Here is a 22529-nt window from a genome sequence, read left to right on the forward strand (position 1 = left end):
AAAGTGTCTTGCTCAAGAACACAACGCACAGCCCGTTCCAGGAATCGAGCTCACAATCTCATGATTGACGTTCTAACAACTGAGCCACACACACACACACACACACAACAACAACAACAACAACAATAATAATCATACTTTCTACTATAGGCGCAAGATCTGAAATTCGGGTGAGGGGATAGTCGATTACATCGACCCCAGTACTTAACTAGAACATATTCTATCGACCCCGAAAACCGGATAAGATGAAAGGCAAAGTCGACTACGGCGGAATTTGAACTCAGAACATAACGACAGACGAAATGTCACAGAGTATTTTGCCAGGTCTGCTAACGATTCTGCGAGTTCGCCGCCTTTTTAATAATAATAATCCCTTCTACTATAGGCACAAGGTTTGAAATTTTGGGTGAAGGCCAGTTGATTAGATCAACCCCAGTACGCAAGTGGTACTTAATTTATCGACCCCGAAAGGATGAAAGGCAAAATCAACCTCGACGGAATTTGAACTCAGAACGTAAAGACGGACGAAATACCACTAAGCATTTTGCCCGGCGTGCTAACGTTTCTGCCAGCTCGCCACCTCACTCAATAACAACATAAAAACAACAATAATAATTACATCACTAACGTTATGTATTTGAGGCAGGGGAAATCACTTTTAACTGATGTTGGGGAAATTAAATAACTTATTGCTCAGTGCGAGTAACTCACATCATCAACACAGGTACAGAATTTTGACTCCGGTACAACACGCCACGTACTACAACATTGAATACAAAGTTTTTACCGGGAATTAACTCGGAAGAAAGTAAAATTATTACACCGGTATTGCCTTGGTTTATTTTATTCACAGTTCCATAGATTAAAATTTAGTTCATAAACTAAGAGTTTTTTTACGCGATAAGATTCAAGATACCACAAATTGAATAAAATATGGAACTCAACCACTAGATTCTGTGTTATAAGCATTTTTCTGGTTCACAGACAGAACCTTTATGTAATCTGTAAGCGTGATTTCAGAATCACCATAATATTTATGGTATTCAGCCGTGTGGAACAGACGGTGCCACGGTACAGCGATTTTGTTGTCGTTTGGAAGTCTTCGTTCCCTTTTCCTATTTTCATTAATTGATTTATATTTCTTCGATTTTCCTCTTTTTTTTTCTTCTTATTTTCACTAACAATTAAAACATTTTTTGTCTGTAATTGTCGTATCAGTACTGTTAGGGACGGAACTCTGGCTTAGGCACCCGATATAACCGCTTATAACTTTTTTCTACTTTTTGGAATTTCAGAAAATTTTTGCGAATTTAGTTTCTACACACAGGGATTGAAAAAACCCAATTTTTTAAAAATTCTGACCCACCCAGAAATCCTAAAAGTTACACTCTTTTTCAGTTTTGGTTTTTCAATCAGAGTTTAAAATACGGACATTCCGAATTTTTTGTTTAAATCCCAGGTGCATCTTCATTCTATTAAATGTTTTTGTGGAGAGAAAAATATTGAAAAACATCAATACATGTCAGAGCGACAAAGAAACGAGGAAGGTATCAGGTGGTCATAAGATGTGCTAAAAATAACAGCTAAATAGCCATTAAATCACACACTTTTTGTTTTGTTTTTTTGCATAATCGTATGCATTCCTGTGTATAGGACACAAATTCGCAAGAGTTTTCTGAAAATTACAAAACAAAAAAAGTTATGTGGGGCTATGTGGAGTGCTTAAACCAGAATTTTGCCTTGTTAGGGGACGAGGTATTTACTCATCTATATGTGATATTGAGCCTCTGCTATCCCCAGAGTTTTGACTGGTGGTGATCTGGAAACGGGTTTGTTTTTCTTTCTTCTTTGTTGACGTTCTTCTTCATTATTTTCCTTTTCCTTGTTTTTGTTTTATCTCCCATCCCCCTTTCTCTCTCTCACACACACACACAAACATATAAATACACACACATATATATACATACATACAACGGGCTTCTTTCAGTTTCCGTCTACCAAATCCACTCACCAGGCTTTGGTTGGCCTGAAGCTATAGACGAAGACACTTGCCCAAGGTGCCACGCAGTGGGACTGAACCCAGAACTATGTGGTTGGTAAGCAAGCTACTTACCAAACAGCCACTCCTGCGCCTATACTATTGATATTTATTTGATAAAATATCTGGAATGTCATGTTTTCTTCCACTCTTGCTAAGTAACTCTACTACATGCACACATATAAAATAAAATATTTGCTACTCATAATTTAGGTCAAAGAAATTGATATGGTATATTGTACTTTTTTTTTGCAGATTCCCATCTAATCCAAATACTTAATCTAAAAATGTAGTTTTTTTTTTATCAGTGCATAGACCTAACTATTATCCAGCCTAGTTCAAGCCCTGTATAACATTTTATTGTTACAGAAAATTGGGCGAAAACTAGTTTTTATACAATAGTTTGTAATTTAAATTTCCATTGGGTTAAAAGCCATAACCCCCCAAATACTATTCACACTAAACATTGCATTTCTTAACTCTTTAGTTACTGTCATTGTTTGGGCCAGTGCACAATCTGCATTTGCTTCTCACACACATGCACGAGTGCATGTGCATGTGTACATATATGCATGTGCATGTGTGCACAAACACACAGGCAGTTATGCTATGCATGCCTTATGCTTTGGATTGCCTGCTGAGCAGCTTACAGACATATCAAAAATTTATGCAATCAACATTGTAGTCTGGTTATGTTACATATCTTCCTGTATGAGGACGATGACTTTGCAAATATAGAACCATGTCTAGTGTGAGTAGGGTCATTAGTATGATGGAATAGGTGATGGAATGTGTAACAAATGTACACATAAAATAAAATTACATATATATATACATAAGTATATATTAGCATATAAGTACACACACATATATATATATATTCTGGAGTAAGCACATAAATGTGAAACAAGGTGGAAAAAAGAGTACTCAAATACCAGAGGTAGAGTAATATGCTTTATTTAAAAGCAGCAGAAATATAACAAAAGCTGTTACTCAGAGTTTCACGTTCCCATTTGTCAGACAATTTTGTTAAAATAGAACAGAAATAACGGTATTGTTATTTCTGTTCTATTTTAACAAAACTGTCCGACGAATGGGAACGTGGAACTCTGAGTAACAGCTTTTGTTATATTTCTGCTGCTTTTAAATAAAGTATATACATATATAGGTTATGAGCGAAAGTTCGGTGATTATGTGAATAAGGGAATAAGGGGTCCAACGTAGGTCATATATCAGCATGTGTATGTATGTATGTATGTATATATATATATATATATATATATATATATATTTATATATATATGTGTGTGTGTGTGTATGTATATATGTGTGTATGTATGTATATATGTATGCGTGTATGTATATATACATATATACATACACTCACACACGTGATTTAAATATATAAAGATTAATGTAACATAACCAGTACATGATGTATGAGTGGGTGTAGGTATGTTTGTGGTTGGGTATATGTGCATGTGTGGAGGCACATGGCTTAGTGGTTAGGGTTTGGGACTCATGATCATAAGATTATGGCTTCAGTTCCTAGACTGGAGGACATGTTACGTTCCTGAGCAAAAACACTTCATTTAATGTTGCTTCAATCCACTCAGCTGGCGAAATAGAGTAATCCTGTGATGGACTGGTGTCCCATCCAGGTGGGGAATTTATATGCCATGGCAACTGGGAAACTGGCCCTTATGAGACAGTATGACTCAAGAAGCTAACCTTTGCTTTTATTACTATTTCTTTTTGTGCATAATGTTGTGCAGCAGAGTGTTTCATTTAGAAAAGACTTATGACACCAATGTAGCAAAGGACTAGAATAGCTGTTTCATTTATCTAAATCTAAATTCAGATGAACACAGAAATGATCTTAACCTAATTTGATATCACATCTGGCAAGATTGATAACAAAAATATATAAAAACAACAAAAATTCGCTCAAAAGTTTTAAGATAACTGATTTTTAAAAATCTCCCATCCCCCTTTCTCTCTCTCTCACACACACACATACACAGAGGGTCACAAATCTGCATGTATATCAACGTGAGATTTATATTAACATTGCTAAAAGTGCTCAGAACAGACAAGTAATTTATTTGCTGAAAAATCAGTCCTTTTTAGGAGAATGTTGCTTACTTTGTTAAGGGGAGGGGGTCTAGAAAAGGTGACATGAAAGTCATCTGTTCGTTTAATGTGGGTTGGCAGCCTGTGGTCAATGGCAGTTCATTATAGCAGAACAAATAATTGATTATTTTATGTGATCATTGCATTGACCATGACAGAGAAAGTTGTCATGGCGATATGTGTTCAAAGGCCTATGCAAAATTGCAGAGGAACGTATGAGCCGCACACAAGTGTACAAGTGATTCAAGTGTTTCCAAGATGGCCAAAAACTGTTGATTTTCATGATCATCCTGGGAGACCCACAACCAGCAGAACTGAGAAAGACATCGCAGATGTGCATGCAGCTGTGAGAGGAAATCATTGAATCATCCGTGAGTTATCAGGGAATGTGCAGATTAGTTGTGGTTCAGTTCAGTCCATCATCATTGAAGATTTGGGTACGAGATGCATATTTGCTAAGTTTGTGCCCAAAATGCTTTCAGCTGACCAAAAAGAAACTCAGGTTTCATTTGCACAAGATCTCTTTCATTGTATTGAGAATGGTGAAAACTTCTTGAAAACTTTGCATAGGCCTCTGAGTAGGTATTGCCAAGCTTTAAGCAAAATTTGATACAGATTTGCTGCTCAAATTTCTCTATCATGGTCAATGCGACAATCGCACATTACACACCTTCCTTCCAAGCACTGCTATAAACAGCAGAAGTGTGCTAGAATGTTAAAACTAAGTGTGCATGCACAGCAGAGTTTGAGATCAATCATTGCCAAGCAGCTTCACTCTGCGTGCTTTAGCTTTGTTACTATGGCAACAGTTGGGATACTTATTGATCAGACCACAAATTTATATATATATATACACACACACACATTTATGTGCATGTGTGTAATTTATATTTCTATATATATCATGTCATATGTAAATTTGTTTTTGAAGCACTGAAATGTATTGTAGTACAAATAGAAAGATACATTTTTTAACATGCAAGTACTGATAGAACAGCATATATAGAATGAAATCCTTACAGAGCAGAAAAATCTGTCAGCAGCCAGCCATGAGACTCAAATTCACATCCCTTTAATTTCCATATGTCATAATTTCTATTCCATCTAGCGTTTCTAGATGAGTTTATAGGTTCTAAAATTGCAGAAGAATTTGTCAATAAAGCAGTTTAGCTTAACGGTAAAGCACTTTGACTGGAAATTAAAGGGATGTGAGTTTGAGTCTCTTGGCAGATTGCTGACAGATTTTTCTGCTCTGTAAGGATTTTATTCTCATAAAATTATTAACCATTTTTCTAACAATAACTCTGAGCACCTTTTCAAACTCCACCTGTCTAACACCTGTGGACATGTTTACAAAGTCAGAAAACAGCACAGCTCCCATGACTTTCGGAAACACTTTTTCACGCTAAGAGTTGCTGAAGTATGAAAGAAACTGCCGGCATCAGTTGTCAGTTGTCGGAGCACTGCATCCTTCAAAACTTCCATACTTCCTGAGATTCGCCAACACTACACCTGATTTTCTCCCCTCCATACACACACAAGCATGGATCTGACTCATGCACTGTTCACTTTCCAGACATTTGTACATTACTGCATATGCTTTATACGCACTTTTGACAAGTTGTAGTGCACCTGAGCACTGTATACAATAATTTCATTTGCGTATGTATATATATATATATATATGTATGCAATCATATATATTTATATGTAATTATATATATATATATATATATATATATATATATATATATATATATATATATATATATATATATATATATATATATATATATGTATGTATAGATATATATTTATATGTATATTTGTATGCATATATGTGTTTATATTTATGTACATACATGTGTGTATATATATATATATATTATATATATATATATATATATGTATATATATGTATGTATATGTATGTATGTATACATGTGATAATAAAGTATATACTTGGTATTTGTTTTTGACCTTGAAAAGATATTAAGAAGACAAAGAGATAGTAAGACGTTATCTGGGAGACACGTGAAATGGTTTATGAGAAGTTCTCCTATAAAACTGTGATACTTTGTCAGTGAAGCTAGTTCCTGGTGGTCAACTGAATTTGCAAGAAGAAATCAAGAAAATTCTTAACAATTATGTATTACCAATGGAGAGATAAACAGGTAAGTCTTTTGCCAACATCCTACTCTAAAAAAATGTGTGAATTCACATAGCATAGCTGTGTGTTTAAAAAGCTTGCTTTCCAACTATGTGGTATCAAGTTCAATCCCACTGCATGGTAATTTGGGCAAGTGCCTTCTGTTACAATCCTGGATTGATCGAAGCCTTGTGAGAAGAATTTAGCAGATGGGAACTGGAAAAAGCCCCTTGTGAATACACACACACACATATGTATATTTATATATATATATATATGCATATACACATACCCAGGGTGTTCCAAGATTAAGGCAACCAACTTTTTTCAATTTTGTCAAAGCAAAATATTGTTATATTTCAGGTCTTTCTCTTGGGGAGAGAGAGAGAGATCTTTGGTAAAGCTCTCTGAACTTTCTCCATCCTATTCTTATTCTAGCAAATACACTTTCTGTTCAACTTCCTCCACAGCTAATTGGACCATTTTGGGAAGAAGAAATTATTTACAACTTCCATAGAGCCTCTGGGACATTTGAGAAAATTAGTTTTTCATGTATTAGTTATCTTTATGGTTTCTTTACATTTCCACATACAAACATTACTTTCTCTGTTAACCTTCCTACTATTACAAATGTGATATTGTGCATTGAAAATTTGTCCCCTAAGGCCATACTGTCAATCTAAATTTATACTGTGACGTTTTGAAATATATGAGGGAAGACATTCTGCAAAAGTGACTGGTTCTGTGGAGCACGAAGAACTCGATTCTTCATGATGACAATGCACTTTGTCACAGAAAACAACATGGCATCATTTCTGCACCCACGCTATTTGCCAGATTTAGTACCTACAAACTTCTATCACTCCCCAAAGATGAAACAGCAGCTCAAAGGTTGCTGTTTTAATGTCATGGTTGAGATCCAGAAGGTCCTCGACTCACTTATGGAAAACAACTTCTAATTGCATTCTAAAAGTGGCAGGTATGCTGGAACTTGTGTATTGTTACACAGTTGACTATTTCGAAAGAAATCATGTGAAAACTTAGGTAAATAAGTTATTTTTTATTAAACATAACTCATCCAGGAACCTTTTAATATCACCTCATAAATATTTCAATACCCTAAATAACTCATTGATTATAAATGCTTTTCTTATAATCTAATATGCGTAATTTTTCCCCTAAATTTTTTATCCTATTTAATAGATAACTAACTGTTGTGACATACAATTTCTTTTTCCCTAATTGCCATGACGTGGAATTTTTGATTATTTTTTTTTTATGGCTGTGTTATTTATTGATGTCATCAAAAGTTAAATACTAAACTGGCTTTTCTTTGAATATTTCTTCTAAACGTTTTTTTTTTTCACTTAAATTCATGCCTTTGAGATATTTTCTTAATTCATTTTGAATTTAGTCCATTTTGAACTGCCTTGATAACATTGTGTTAGCATATATTTTCAGACATATTAATATGACTGGTACTTTATACCTTATTTCTGTATCTAAAAATGCTGGCACAATAGATATGGTCATCGTTAATGTATGGTGTAATCATCAATTAAAGATATGAGTTTCTCCATTCTTGTTCTTCTTGTATGTACATATATACTAGCCTTGAAGCTGCCCTTTGCGCGGTATTCAGGCTAGCTCCTGCGGAAGGTACCTTTGAGATCTTCAGTCCCAATATTGGGCCACTTCGTGGCCCTCTACCTTTGTGTGATGAAACGCAGCATATTTACGCTACTGGCATAAATAAACTTGTTTCGCGTTGGCAAAAGTGTATTGATTCTGATGGTGTTTATTTCGATTAATAAAGTTTTGTCTGAGCCGAGATATGTGCATCTGAATTTATAGGTTAAAAACCGCAAGAACTTTCTTGACAACTTAATATTAAGAAGATATATATGTATGGCACATGGCGCAGTGGTTAGAGCGTCATGTTCGCAATCAGGAGGTAGTGAGTTTGATTCCTGGACCAGGCTGTGTGCTATGTTCTTAAGCAAGACACTTTATTTCACATTGCTCCAGTTCACTCAGCTGTAGAAATGAGTTGTGATGTCACAGGTGCCAAGCTGTATCAGCCTTTGCCTTTCCCTCGAATGACATCAATGCTGTGAAGAGGGGAGTCTGGTATGCATGAGTAACTGCTGGTCTTCCATAAACAACCTTGGTCAAACTTGTGTCTTGGAGGGGAAATTTCTAGGTGTAATCTCATGGTCATTCATGACCAAAGGAGGTCTTTTCTCTTTCTCCATAAGTATGCATACATGAGGGGAGTTTCCCCTTATGTTGATATTATGTGATGGCTGTAAACAAACTTCTTTCATTTCTAATCTATAAAATAGCTGAAATGCATGTCTGGCTATAGAGAAATGTATTACCTTACTTGAAAACAGATAAAGGTTTGTGACAGGAAGAGCATTAACCCATAGAGAATCTGTCTCAACAAATTCTGTCTGACCCAGAAATGAAAATGATGAGGAGAAGAGAGGGAAGGTTCAGAAAAGAATGGCAGTACTGTAGTGGTTGTGGTTTTGATGATGATGATGATGATGATGACGGTGATGATGATAATGGTGTTGATTGTGGTGTTGGTGGTAGTATTGACAAAGATGATGATGGTGACGGTATGATGATGATGATGATAAATGTGTGCACTATTTAATGTAATTCAAACATTCTGTCTTTCCCTAGGCTTGGAAGACATTTGGGATAGATTTATCATCACCCTCTGATGAAGCATGCAAATTATTCGATATCAATTTGAATCAGGTGAAACTCATTCATTTTTATTCTCTTTTAATTTTATTTGTTTCTTTATTTTTCTTTATTTTCCAGTTCTGATACATAACTTCTTTTTTTCTAATTTTCTTCTGTATTTTCTCTTTTTTCCAACATTTTATGTGTGGTCATATTGTTGTAGCTCTTCTTCTTCTTCTTCTTCTTCTTCTTCTTCTTCTTCTTCTTCTTCTCCTTCTCCTTCTTCTTCTTCTTCTCCTCCTCCTTCTTCTTCTTCTCCTTCTTCTTCTTCTTCTTCTTCTTCTTCTTCTTCTTCTTCTTCTTCTTCTTCTCCTCCTTCCAGGTGTGAGAGTATCCGATATATAATTCATTTACCACACCTGATATCTTTTGGTCACACTGTTTTATGTTTCTCTGCACACTTAATGGAGGACATCATAGCTACTACAGTTTCTTCTAAGCACTGTCCTTCCGTCTCTGTTTTCCATATTACTTACAGTTGTTGAAGCTTAATTATTTAGTTACCCTTCTCCTACTCCTCGCTGTTGTTGTTGTTGTCGTTGTGTGCTAATGTTGTAGTGAGAGACCAGCAGCTATAGTGACAGGTGTGTGTACAGGTGGGTGTGACAGCGTGTGTGTATGTGTATGTGTGCTTTAGCATGTGTGTGTGGATGGAATAGTCAGTAATGAATCAGAGACAGTCTGAAGGGTGTGTGAATGACTGGATGTGGATGAGGGCCCAGAGTGGGGTCAGTATTTTAATGCAACTACTCTGTAACTAAAATATAGAATAATAGAGACTTGATGTGTTAAAAGGAAGATTTACTAATCCTTTCTACCACACCAGCTGGTCCGGTTCTGTAATGATGAGGCTTTCGGAGGCATTGCAACCACAACAACTAAAATGTTTGAGGCTGATCCAGATTTCAGTGAGTAATTAATTTAATTTTTTTTTAATTTAATTTTAAATAACAAATAATTTTGTCAGTGAACAGGTCGCAGTCTCAAAGTGACGAAAATATTTTGGCAAATTAAATTTAAATGTTGAAGTGAATCTAACGGTTTTTGTGTGTTTCTTAAATGGCTTATAAACACCTTCCACGCTGCAATTGTTTTCATTCCAGCACACAATCTCAGATCAGGTCGCTTGCTATGCAAGTACATCTCTGTAATTTTAAATAATTAGCTTAAAAAAGAACAGTACACTGCCGTGCTTCTGTATTGATGAGTTGAGTTGTTTCCATTTTCTATTTCAAAAATCCAGTCATGGGACATGTTTTCCAGAAGGGTCTTGCTATTCTCTCACCAAACCAAAATTTACTTGGAAACTCAAGTTTCCAAGAAGAAGTCAAGAAACTGAAAGCATTGTCAAAAACTGCCACTGTTACACCATGGGAGGCACTTCATGTTGATGCTATTGAATGTGGTGCCAAAGGGTAAGTAAATAAGGAACAAAGTTTAATCTGGATAAAAACCAAGAACTGGTGTGTCTGATGCAGTACAAAAGCTGACCAAAATTTAGAATTTAATTTGAACTTATCACAGTTAGCTAAGTAAACTAGCCTTAAAAAAAAAGTAATGTTTAAGCAATTCTCCCCGCTTATATAAACAAATGTATGATTCTATTTAATGATTTAGTGATTCAGTTGTTAGACACTTTAAAACACAGGCACAGTGAGTTCATAGTTTCTTTGATGAGGCCAAATTAGTGTGAAATAACTACAGAGTTATCTTCTCATCATAATCATTATCATCATCATTTAGCATCCATTTTCCATGCTGGAATGTGTTGGATAGTTTGACAGGATCTGACAATCAAGAGGACTGCATTGAGCTGCTATGTCTGTTCTGGCATAACTTCTATGGCTGGATGCCATTCCTAATGTCAGCCACCATAGAGAGTGTACTGGGGTGCTTTTGCATGAGTAAGGTCACTAAGTAACTTGCATGATGAGACCCCCTTGACTAACTGGGAGTGTAGTATTAAGGAAGATGTGCGTCACCCTAAACTGGGAGCATCCAAATTAGTCTTGTAGAAGCCATTTCATGATGATACAAGAAGAGGACAATGTTGTCACACTTACATCGACTACTTGATTGCAGAGACTGGCCTGGAATGTATCCAGGACCTCAAGGCAATGAGGATGGATTGAGAAGTGAGGCAAGTGGATCTTGTTGGTGTGGATTGGATTGGAAACTGACCATAATAATTAGAATAATCTGCAAAATTTCATAAAAACTATATTTTTCAGAAAGTTATAAGGCACTCATCCTGCACCTCTAATGTTAACTCTCTCTCTCTGTCTTTCCTTTACTTGCTTTCTCTTCCTCTCTCTCTATAGTGTAAAGCATGACAGGAGGAGTGGGGGTGCGTGGCTTAGTGGTTACGGCATTGGATTCATGATCGAAAGATTGTGGTTTCGATTCCTGGACCGGGCGACACGTTGTGTTCTTGAGCAAAACACTTCATTTCATGTTGCTCCAGTCCTCTCAGCTTGCAAAAATGAGTAACGCTGCGATGGACTGGCATCACGGCCAGCTGGGAAACACATATGCCATAGAAACCGGAAAACCAGACCCATGAGCCTGGCTAGGCTTTAAAAGGGCGCATTTATTTATTATATGACAGGAGGAGACATCAACTAACCAATCAACCAACATTTATATCAATTATTATTAAATTAAACATACATATCCTCTTTAACAAAATTTATGATGAAACAAGATTTACGATGATATATTTTAGAAATTTTTCTTTTAATTTTCAGAGATCTGTTAGGTGCCTGCAAAATCTGGCAGGACATTTTGGTAGAGACACCTTTAGACATTTTGGCTTTGAAACTGTCACAGTTTGCTAACTATTTTCTTGGAAAAACTCCTCAACTCCTCCATTCTGTTGCTAGTGTCCTCTCTCATTGGACTCCATCTGTTCCCAACCATGGGTAAGACTTATGTTCTTCTATATATGTTTGTATTTTTCTTTGAGTTTTATTTAAATTCTTCTTTAGTGAGTTTAAGCCAGTCACTAACGAAACTAAGCTTATGCACCATATAGCTGGTTTGGGCACAGAAGAAAAGCCATAGTATTTAATAATAATTATTATTCTTATCATTAAAATATTAATACTAAATTAATATACATGTACATTTTTTTAATTGATAAATTTATCTTATAAGCATTTTGCAATGGGAATGGGAGTCTGGCTGAAATTCAAATGAAATGAAAATTACATGTGGCCTTAGCAACTACATCATCATCATCATCATTGTTTAACGTCCGCTCTCCATGCTGGCATGGGTTGGATGATTTGACTGAGGACTGGTGAAACCAGATGGCTGCACCAGGCTCCAATCTGATTTGGCAGAGTTTCTACAGCTGGATGCCCTTGCTAATGCCAACCACTCCGAGAGTGTAGTGGGTGCTTTTACGTGCCTCCAGCACGAAGGCCAGTCAGGCGGTACTGGCAACGGCCATACTCGAAATGGTGTATTTTACGTGCCACCTGCACAGGAGCCAGTCCAGCGGTTCTGGCAACAACCTCGCTCAAATGTCTTTTCACGTGCCACTGGCATGCATGCATGTATGTATATATGTATATATGCAAGTATGTGTATGTGTGTACATATGTATTTATGTATATATATAGTGTGTGTCTCTATGTATTTATATATATGTGTGTGTGTATGTGTGTATGTATGTATGTACTTATTTGTAGTCCTTTTTTTTGTGGTTCTTTTCTTTAGATTATATATGTTTGTGGTGTGTGTATGTGTGTGTGTCTGTGTCTGTGATTATGCATACATACACATTTATAAGGCAGCGAGCAGGCAGAAACGTTAGCACACCGGGCGAAATGCTTAGTGGTATTTCGTCTGCCGCTATGTTCTGAGTTCAAATTCCGCCGAGGTCGACTTTGCCTTTCATCCTTTTGGGGTCAATTAAATAAGTACCAGTTACTCACCGGGGTCGATATAATCGACTTAATCCGTTTGTCTGTCCTTGTTTGTCCCCTCTGTGTGCAGCCCCTTGTGGGTAGTAAAGAAATAATACATACACATCTATCTATCTATCTATCTATCTATATCTCTATTTGTCTGTCTGTCTAAGTGGCATTTTGGCCATGTGAGTTCAAATTCTTCCAAGGTCAACTTTGCCTTTCGTCCTTTTGGAGTCGATATAATAAATACCAGTTGAATACTGGGGTTGATGTAATTGATTTGCCCCTTCCCCAGAAATTGCTGGCCTTGTGCCAAAATTTGAAACCATTATCAATCTATGCTCATTGGAACTGCTGACTTTTTACCCTCTATTTACAAATGTGTGTATGAATGTGTGTGTGTGTGTGTACATATATGTATATATAGAAAGAAGAGATATGTAACTACTATATATCCCTCTCTCTCTTGCTCTCTCTCCCTCTTTCTGCCCCAGCATGGCTGTAGTCCAATGACTGAAATAAGTGAAAGATAAAAGAGAGATATATATCCATACACTTGTTTATATATTTGTTTGAAATATGCTTTCCCAGTTATGTCCATGGCATGATGGCATTTGGACTTGAAGAGAACAATATGTATGAAGAAGCCGAGAAAGAAGCTGCCCAGGTAACATATTTCTGTCTGTTTGCACACCTGTGTATCTGTAGTCTGTGAGTCTGTTAGTCTGTGAGTCTGTTAGTCTGTGAGTCTGTTAGTCTGTGAGTCCGTTAGTCTGTGAGTCTGTTAGTCTGTGAGTCTGTGAGTCTCTAGTGCATGAAATTGTTAGTCTATTGTCCGACATCTGCCTGCCTGCATATTTGTGTGCCTGTCTTGTCCTTCATTTCTTTTGTCCATTTTCTCTTCTATCTCATTCAACTAAGTTTCTTCACGGCAGTGCCCCAGCATGGCCACAGTCTGGTGACTGAAACAAGTAAGAGAATTGTTTGTGAAAGATAAATCAAAGTAAAAGCATGAAGGTCTCCACAACACAGAAGAAATTAAGCAAAGCAATTATCGTTATTTTATCTTCATTGATGTTTTTCTTTGTTAATTATAATGTTCTATTGTTCTTTCTTTTATTCTTTTACTTGTTTCAGTCATTTGACTGTGGCCATGCTGGAGCACTGCCTTTAGTCGAACAAATCGATCCCAGGACTTATTATTTGTCAGCTTAGTACTTATTCTATCAGTCTCTTTTGCCAAAGCGCTAAGCTACAAGAACATAAACAAACCAACGTCGTTTGTCAAGTGATGGTGGGGGGGGGGGGACAAACACAGACACACAAACATATGCATATACATACACACACATATATATATATATAAATATGTGACGGGCTTCTTTCAGTTTCCTTCTACCAAATCCACTCACAAGGCTTTGGTCGGTTTGAGGCTACAGTGTAGAAGACACTTGCTCAAGGTGCTGAACCCAGAACCATGTTGTTGGTAAGCAAGCTACTTACCGCACAGCCACTTTTGCGCCTATTGATTTCTTTTTTTTATTGACTTTTTTTTTCAGTCTCTTTCTATCAACAAAACTGATATTTGGGCAAGCCATGCCAAAGGTCATGTCTGGGAAATGCAAGGTGAATTCGAAAAAGGAATTGATTATTTTGACAAAACCGAAAAGGATTGGTCGGTAAGTTATTTTTTTTTTCTTTGTTGCTGATGTTGTTGTTGTTGTTGTTATTGCTGTTTAGCCCTTGGTCCAACCTGATCAAGCAGTTTGGAGGTGTTCCTACCGATACTGTCCAGTCTTTTTAGTGATATCTAAGACTAAGTTATCCAGTGTGCTCTTTATATTTTTACAATGTGATGTTTGATATGTGGCAGATTTGGTTGCTATTTTTTGCAGACATGGTGATCATATTATGGCTCCCTCATAAGTTTGTGACATATTTCAAGTTACAGCAGAGAAAATATTTCTCTTATGGTTAAAAGGTGTGAAAACACCCTATTTGTTCAGTATTGCCATCTATCAAGAATCCCAGATATCAGTGTTTCAAGCCTGTTGGCTTTTATCAATGGGAGGTACCTAAGCATCTTACTTTTTAAAATATATCTAACACATAAAGAGAGTCTGAAAGATTGCTTGGATATACATGGCATATATTGTCTACCTCTCTATCTTTCTATCTATCTGTCTGTCTATCTATCCATCCATCCCTCCATCCATCCATTCATCCAACCAACCAGCCAACCAACCAACCAAACCTATCAACCATATAATATCTGTACATTACCCCTGTATTCACCATGTCATTGTTACACTACCTTCCTCTATTACATACCATTGCTATATCTATATATTGCTTCCATATATCTGTTATATCAGTTAAATAATGCATGATATCATAAGACAAGTGACCTTCGTATGAACTTTATTTCTGTGGGGTTTTTTTTTTTGCAGTCATGTGACATGTTAACTTACCATGTTTACTGGCATTGGGCTGTGTACCACATTGAAAGGGTAAGTCTCTACTCCTTTGATTCCATCACTGTGAATAATAATAATCCCTTTTTACAGAAAACACAAAGCCTGAAATTTGTGGGGAGAGGACTAGTCGATTACATCGACCCCAGTGTTTCACTGGTACTTAATTTATCAACCCCAGAAAGATGAAAGCCGAAGTTGACTTCAGTGGAATTTGAACTCACAACATAGTGATGGGTGAAATACCACTAAGCATTTCATCTAGCATGCTAACGACTGGTTGTTGTTAGCGCAATTTGTCTTTTACTCTGTCACGCCAATCTGCAGTGAATAACCAATTGAAGCCCCTAAATAAGATCACGTGAGACAGCTTGTTCTCAACCCAGTTTGAGCCTACGGCTCTTTATAAAAACCCAGCTTCACCTCGTCTCAAGGTCTTTATTCCTGACCTTTTAAGGTCTAGCCACTGACCATACAAGGCAGCCAGTTCCAGTGACAACACAACAGCAGCCATATTGAGACTTACCAACTTCGTCCAACAGCATTACAGCGACCTCTTTCATCAGCTTCTTAACGCCATCAACATCCTCTCTCTACATACACAGCTCAACCAGCAACTCACCCAGGTTCCAATACTTCATTGTTCTTGAATTACTTCACCAGGTGAAATACTTAGCAGCATTTCGTCTGTCTTCGTGTTCTGAGTCCAAATGCTGCTGAGGTCAACTTTGCCTTTCATCTTTTCAGGGTCGATAAAATAAAGATCAGTTGAGCACTGGGAGTGATGTAATTGACTTATCCCCCCACCTAAAGTTTCAGGCCTTGTGCCTATAATAGAAAAATTTATTGTCATTATCATCATCTTAATAACCACTCTCGCATGCTTTCAGTGATACCATTAGTGGTAAGATTGGTGTCACTTAAGGCATCAATGTCATAGTTAATGATGGTGACACTTGCCATGAATATCCTGCTTAAACTGGGGCAAGTCAACACCTACAGGAAAGACATGGACACAGAGGGCGTTCCAAGGGTTTAACAATATGAAGAGGAAGACTTGAGTGTATGACTAGTGCAGGGCCTGGAGGTCTGGACACAATGTGGGTAATGGTAGAAGACATGTGGGAATCAGGAATGCTTCAGTGGGGGTAGTATGAGATCAGCCAGCTCTGATGAGCAGGGACCATAATAGTAGCTGTAGAAACGGTAAAGAGAGGAGAATCAGAAGTTGGAATGTGGAATGAGTGACTTTAAGATCATTTAGTCCAGTGACCTTTCTCTAAATACAGTCTGTACGTGTAGTAGCAACAGCAGCAGCAGTTGCAGTGGCAGTATTCTAGATGTGGAGGGCAAAACTCCATTGTGATTATTATTACTCTCACCTGTGTTTTGAACAGTACCAGTAATTGTTTTGGGGGCAGGATGTGATGTCTTTTATGGCTCTAAAGAAAAGGGTCAGAAGAATTGAAGCCTACAAGGTAACTGAATATTGGTTTCTAGTAAGTTCAATTTCTTATTTTCTTCTTTCATCATAGGGAGACTATTCTTCAGCCATGGAAATTTACAAAAAAGGGGTAAGTACTAAGTTTTTTTTTTATCTCATTTATTGTAAAAAAGAGATTTTTGTTTTTATGAATTTGAATTTTTGCTGACAGTTTTCTGTTTATGTAATTATGTTTTCTACATCAATATATGAATTGGTATCACAATGGGCTTCTTTCAGTTTCTGTCTACCAAATCCACTCACAAGGCTTTGGTCGGTCCGAGGCTATAGTAGAAGACACTTGCCCAAGGTGCCACGGAGTGGGACTGAACCCGGGACCATGTGGTTGGTAAGCAAGCTACTTACCACACAGCCACTCCTGCACCTATATTAGCTCACTCTCTCCTTTAAATCAACATTGATTGTATAGATGTATGGTGTATCACATGTTAGGGGCCAAAGTGATTGCAAAGCAATGTGAGATGAAGTGCTTTGCTCAAAGACACAACTCACCACCTGGTCCAAGAATTGAAACTACAATCTCATGATTATGAATGCAGCATCCTAACCACTAGACCATGTGCCTTCACACACTGACCCCCACACACTCATACATATGCCCATCACACACACATGCACACTCACACACACATACATACATACACACATACCTACATACATACCTACATACATACATACACACATACCTACATACATACATACATACATGCATACATACATACATATCAAGATATTTAAAGCAAAATAGCAAAACTAGTATTAAAAATTGTCTCGTATTTAGTTTGCAAAATTATTGATGTGAACTTGTATTTTGAAACAGATTTTGTTGCATTTTGGGAGGGTCATTATGTTAATAATAAACACACACACTGATTCAACTTCACTTCTTTTATTATTATTATTAGCCATTTTGTTAACCATTTAAGCAATTAACTAATTGATTGCTTGGTTAATTGTTCTGTCAATCAATCAATCAAACTAGATTTGTCAATGTCCTTTCATTGCCATTTGCAACCTTGTCAGTGGCATACTTTCTTTACACCACGTCTGCTTCAAAATTGTCTCAAAATAAAATAAAAATAAGTATATTAGACATCATTGAAATGTTAAAGTAACTCCTCAATCATTCTTTCTATTTCATCTTCAGTTTCATCCAGATGTTTCAGGCTTTTTAGCCATCAAAGATGCAGCTTCTTTGTTATACCGTCTTGGATTGGAAGGTTGGTAAACTATTTTGTTAAAGAAATTGCTGCTACTACTACTGCTTCTTATTCTTTTCCTCCTCTCCTTCTCCATTTGTTCTCCTCCTTCTAGAGCAGGCCTGGCCAACTCAAATTACATTGCAGGCCACTTTAATCACAGAAAGTTTGCACTATTTAAAGATTCATAAAGTTGGTTGGCTGTTGACTCTCTGGAGATCATCCACTCTTTGACAGGTTGTGGGTTTCATCCTGCAGGGTTCCAGCAAATTCTACTCTCCTTACCAGACAAGTGCTTCATAAAGTTGTCAGTTTAGTTGCTGACAGCCTAACCATGAATCAGATTGCACTGTATTGCAGGTTATCAATATTATTATTATTATTATTATTATTATTATTATTATTATTATTATTATTATTATTATTATTATTAATGCTGCTGCTGCTGTTGTTGTGGAGCTGTCAGAATTGTTAGCATGCTGGGCAAAATGTTTAAGTGACATTTTTTCTCTGTCCTTATGTTCTGAGTTTAAATGCCACTGAAGTGAACTTTGCCTTTCATCCTTTTGGGGTCGATATATTAAGTACCAGTGAAACACTGGGGTTGACGTAATTGACTAGTCCCCTCCACCAAAATTTCAGGCCTTGTACTTTTAGTAGAAAGGATCAATGTTATTATTATTGTTACTACTACTACTACTACTACTACTACTACTACTACTACTACTACTAATAATAATAATAATAATAATAATAATAATAATAATAATAATAATATTGATTTCAAAATTTTTTGTATCTCAGTGCTATGAGCTAACTTAAGTGGGTTTATTTTGGGACAACAATTTTGGGATTGAATATATGAAGGCATATGATGTGGTTCCTCATTCATGGATTCTGAAATGTCTAGAGATGGTCAGGGCAGTAAAAAATTTGATTTATTTGTTCAAAAATTGTAACCTCAGCCCTCCAAAAACTTTCAAATGATCTTCACCATTCCTAAAAAGATAGGCCAGTTGCTTGTATTCTGTGTGCTTTTGCAAGCCAGTCTTTTCTGTCCACTTCTTGAGCCTCTTAAACTGTTGTCGTTATGGCCTCAATGACAATCAGTATGACCTCACTTCATCTGCAACCCCACAATCTGCTCATCTCTCTTTTCAGGTCCTGGTATATATATATATATATATATATATATATATCTACCTTGTTAATTTCTTTTTCTGTTATTCTTGTATCAAATGAACAGGTCACATCAATTATATAACAAGTCCATTCCCTTTCCTCGAACATTAAGATATCTGATCTTTTATATTTAAAGGGCTTTAATGACTGATGTTTCTAAATTCTTACATTCACACAGATATTGATTGCAGCAAGGAATGGAAGGCTGTCTTCAACTTATGCCATTCCCATATGGAGGATCACTTTTTTATATTTCAAGACATACATATCCTAATGGCGTTGTTGAGTGCAGATGAAATGAAAATGGCACAGGAATTTACGCATTCTATGACCAGTGGTTCTGTGTAAGTCAATTCTTACTGAATGTTGTACCTATGCCAGGAGCAATTATTAACATCATCATCATCATCATCATTATCATCATTATCATTTCATTTCATTTTATTTTGTCTTGTTTTTTTTTTGTTTTTGTTTTTTTCAGTCCCACTAGTAAATATTTCCAGAAAATTGTAAAAGAAGTTGGCAAAGCTGTGTGTGAGGCTCTTGTTGCTTATAAAGAAGGGGATTATGCAGATGTTGTAGAGTTGCTGATGCCAATTCAATTCCAGCTTCGTGAAGTTGGAGGAAGCAATGCTCAGGTGAGTTGACCGAGGAATTGTTTTTGTATTTTTTTTTTGGTAAATTTCCTCATGGAAGTAAGTGTAGTTGTTGTCATTGTTTAACCCTCGACTGGTCAATTCTGGTGAAAGGTTTCCACTTGTGACCATCTCGACCTAATTTCAGGCAACAAGTTCTAGGATTACATCATCCAATGTATCTGTCTCCCCACCATTGCTAGACAACTGATGCTAATGTATTTATGTCCCTGTAACACAGCAGTTCAGCAAAAGTGAGCAATAGAATAAATACTAGGCTTACAAAAAATAAGTCCTGGGGTCGATTTCTTCGACAGTGCTCCAGCATGGCTGTAGTCAAATAACTGAAACAAGTAAAAGAATAAAAGAACATGTGTGTGTGTGTGTGTATATAAATATATATTCTTTTCTCTTTTACTCTTTTACTTGTTTCAGTCATTTGACTGTAGCCATGCTGGAGCACCGTCTTTAGTGGAACAGATTGACCCCAAGACTTATTCTTTGTAAACCTAGTACTTATTCTATCGGTCTCTCTTGACTAAAGGCGGTGCTCCAGCATGGCTGCAGTCAAATGACTGAAACAAATAAAAGAACATATCCGAGAAATGGAACAAGAATGCAATGGACGACAATAAAATATCCGGACAGATAGACAATACAAAGACAAACAGGAAACATAACCAGTGCTTGTGCACCATTACCTCAATACCCAAGACATCAGCTTTCCTCAGGACCTGTAAGTCTGGAGTGTTTAAGGTCCAGTCAACATTCAGAATGTGTCTCAGACATCTCTGATGAAAGTGTTCAAGGACCCTTACATGACATTTGTAAAGGGTCCATGTCTCAAATTCATACATACATACATACATACATACATATATATATATATATATAATTATATGTATTTCTTCTATCTTAATGAATAAAAATTCTTCGGATAGAATAAATGGGTTAATAGAAACCAATGTAACAAAGAACACAAAATAACTGTGGTGTAGTTCCTGTTTTTAAGGCAGGAACTCCTTGAAATTTTATATATATATATATATAAATGGATGGGTGAATTTACCTTTTGTTTACAGTAAACATGAAAAATTCAATAAACAATTACCAGGGTAGCAAAATTCACACAAGTCACAAGCATGTAGCAACCTGTTCAAAGGCAGAAACTCCGGGTTAATGTGCAGTAGTTCGTATAGTATAAGTAAATAAATGGAGTTAAACATACTTTCTGAAGCATAGTTATGCTATAAAAAAATGGAAAGTCACCAATTTAGCAAAAGTTACAATGCGACACCAATGTAACATATATATATATATATAAAAGCAAATGGAAAATGAAAACAAAAACAACACAATTCAAAAGCCATACACAGTGAATATATTAGGTTTATGCTCAATCTAAATTGGAAAAAAAAAGTGGTGGGAGGGTGTGACGTTTTGAGCATGGTTCTTCATCAGAAAGAGGAAAGGTCAAGAGAGAAGGAAAAAATAGTCCAAGAAAAGTACATTTGTGGTTATATGGCTGAAGTGACCTGAATTGGAAATAGAAAGATGTGTACATGTACACATGTGCACATACATGCCCTGACACATCCATACATTGTGAGACATTCATTTAACCACATAGGTACACAGCTACAGGCCACTATACAACTTAGCATATACATACATACATACATAAGAATTTACATGTGAACAGGTTTATCCTGTTTCTTGAATTATGTAAGCAGGTCACCCATGAAGCTTTAGGAGAAATGAAAGCGTTTGCTCTCACAATGTTCTCATTAGTCATTCTATAATTCAAAGGAAAAAGAACCCAGCTTTACTGTTCTATAAAGTTGGGTTAGAATGACCCAACAATACATAGATTTACCAATATTACATTGACATAATGTGGGTGGGTCCTTTTTGGTGTCTTTCTTTGCAGACACAAATTGCTTCATGTTTAACAAGTTTACTTCTCACCTACATAGTTTTAAATTGAGTCCCACTACATGACACCTTGGGCAAGTGTCTTCTACTATAGCCCCATGCTAACCAAAGCGTTGTGAGTGGATTTGGCAACAGAAACTGATAAAAGCCCATCATATATATATATATATATATATATATATATATATGCATGCATGCATCAAACACACACACACACACAATATGCAAGGTGCATAAGGTATTTGAGGACATATCTTTTTGTGTCATTGCTGCATTTTTTGCTAACTCTGTATAATCTTTGTTTCAGAAAATAATAGTAGGTGAGCATAGCGATTTAGAAATATTTCAAGTTTTAAAAGTTGCCAGATCTTTCATTGACAAAGTTTGTAAGGATCTAGAGACTAATGATGGAAACACATCACCAGTATCAAAGCATAAAAACCATTCTAAATGCTCTGAAATCATCAGAACACTTGATTTTATCCAGCAAGTTTAACAGACCATTGATTACAATCCCAGAAAGTCCATGAGGTCAATTGCAAAAGATCTCCATGTATCAGAAATGTTGTCCACGAAGACATCAGATATAAGTCTTATGTGATG

General features: G+C 36.4%; 1 protein-coding gene across 10 annotated transcripts in view; it reads left to right on the plus strand.

Annotated features, from left to right (window-relative positions):
- LOC106876234 (tetratricopeptide repeat protein 38) overlaps nucleotides 1–22529 on the plus strand; it is a 169436-nt gene that overhangs the window by 85479 nt on the left and 61428 nt on the right. For 7 of the 10 annotated variants that reach the window (XM_089341721.1, XM_014924714.3, XM_089341726.1 and 4 more), the window contains exons 2-13: nucleotides 6161–6345; nucleotides 9015–9092; nucleotides 9907–9988; nucleotides 10324–10495; nucleotides 11828–12001; nucleotides 13589–13664; nucleotides 14557–14676; nucleotides 15448–15507; nucleotides 17007–17045; nucleotides 18123–18195; nucleotides 19535–19700; nucleotides 19838–19994. In XM_089341721.1, the coding sequence (XP_089197847.1) occupies nucleotides 6319–6345; nucleotides 9015–9092; nucleotides 9907–9988; nucleotides 10324–10495; nucleotides 11828–12001; nucleotides 13589–13664; nucleotides 14557–14676; nucleotides 15448–15507; nucleotides 17007–17045; nucleotides 18123–18195; nucleotides 19535–19700; nucleotides 19838–19994 (1224 nt within the window). In that variant the 5' untranslated portion in view covers nucleotides 6161–6318. Of the gene's footprint in view, nucleotides 1–679; nucleotides 826–1202; nucleotides 1830–6160; nucleotides 6346–9014; nucleotides 9093–9906; nucleotides 9989–10323; nucleotides 10496–11827; nucleotides 12002–13588; nucleotides 13665–14556; nucleotides 14677–15447; nucleotides 15508–17006; nucleotides 17046–18122; nucleotides 18196–19534; nucleotides 19701–19837; nucleotides 19995–22529 lie in introns of those variants that run through there. The other 3 variants (XM_089341722.1, XM_089341724.1, XM_089341728.1) reach the window with 3 other exon arrangements.

The sequence above is a fragment of the Octopus bimaculoides genome, chromosome 25 (assembly GCF_046866305.1).
Source record: "Octopus bimaculoides isolate indiv1 chromosome 25, ASM4686630v1, whole genome shotgun sequence".
In the NCBI taxonomy this organism is placed as follows: Eukaryota; Metazoa; Mollusca; class Cephalopoda; order Octopoda; family Octopodidae; genus Octopus; species Octopus bimaculoides.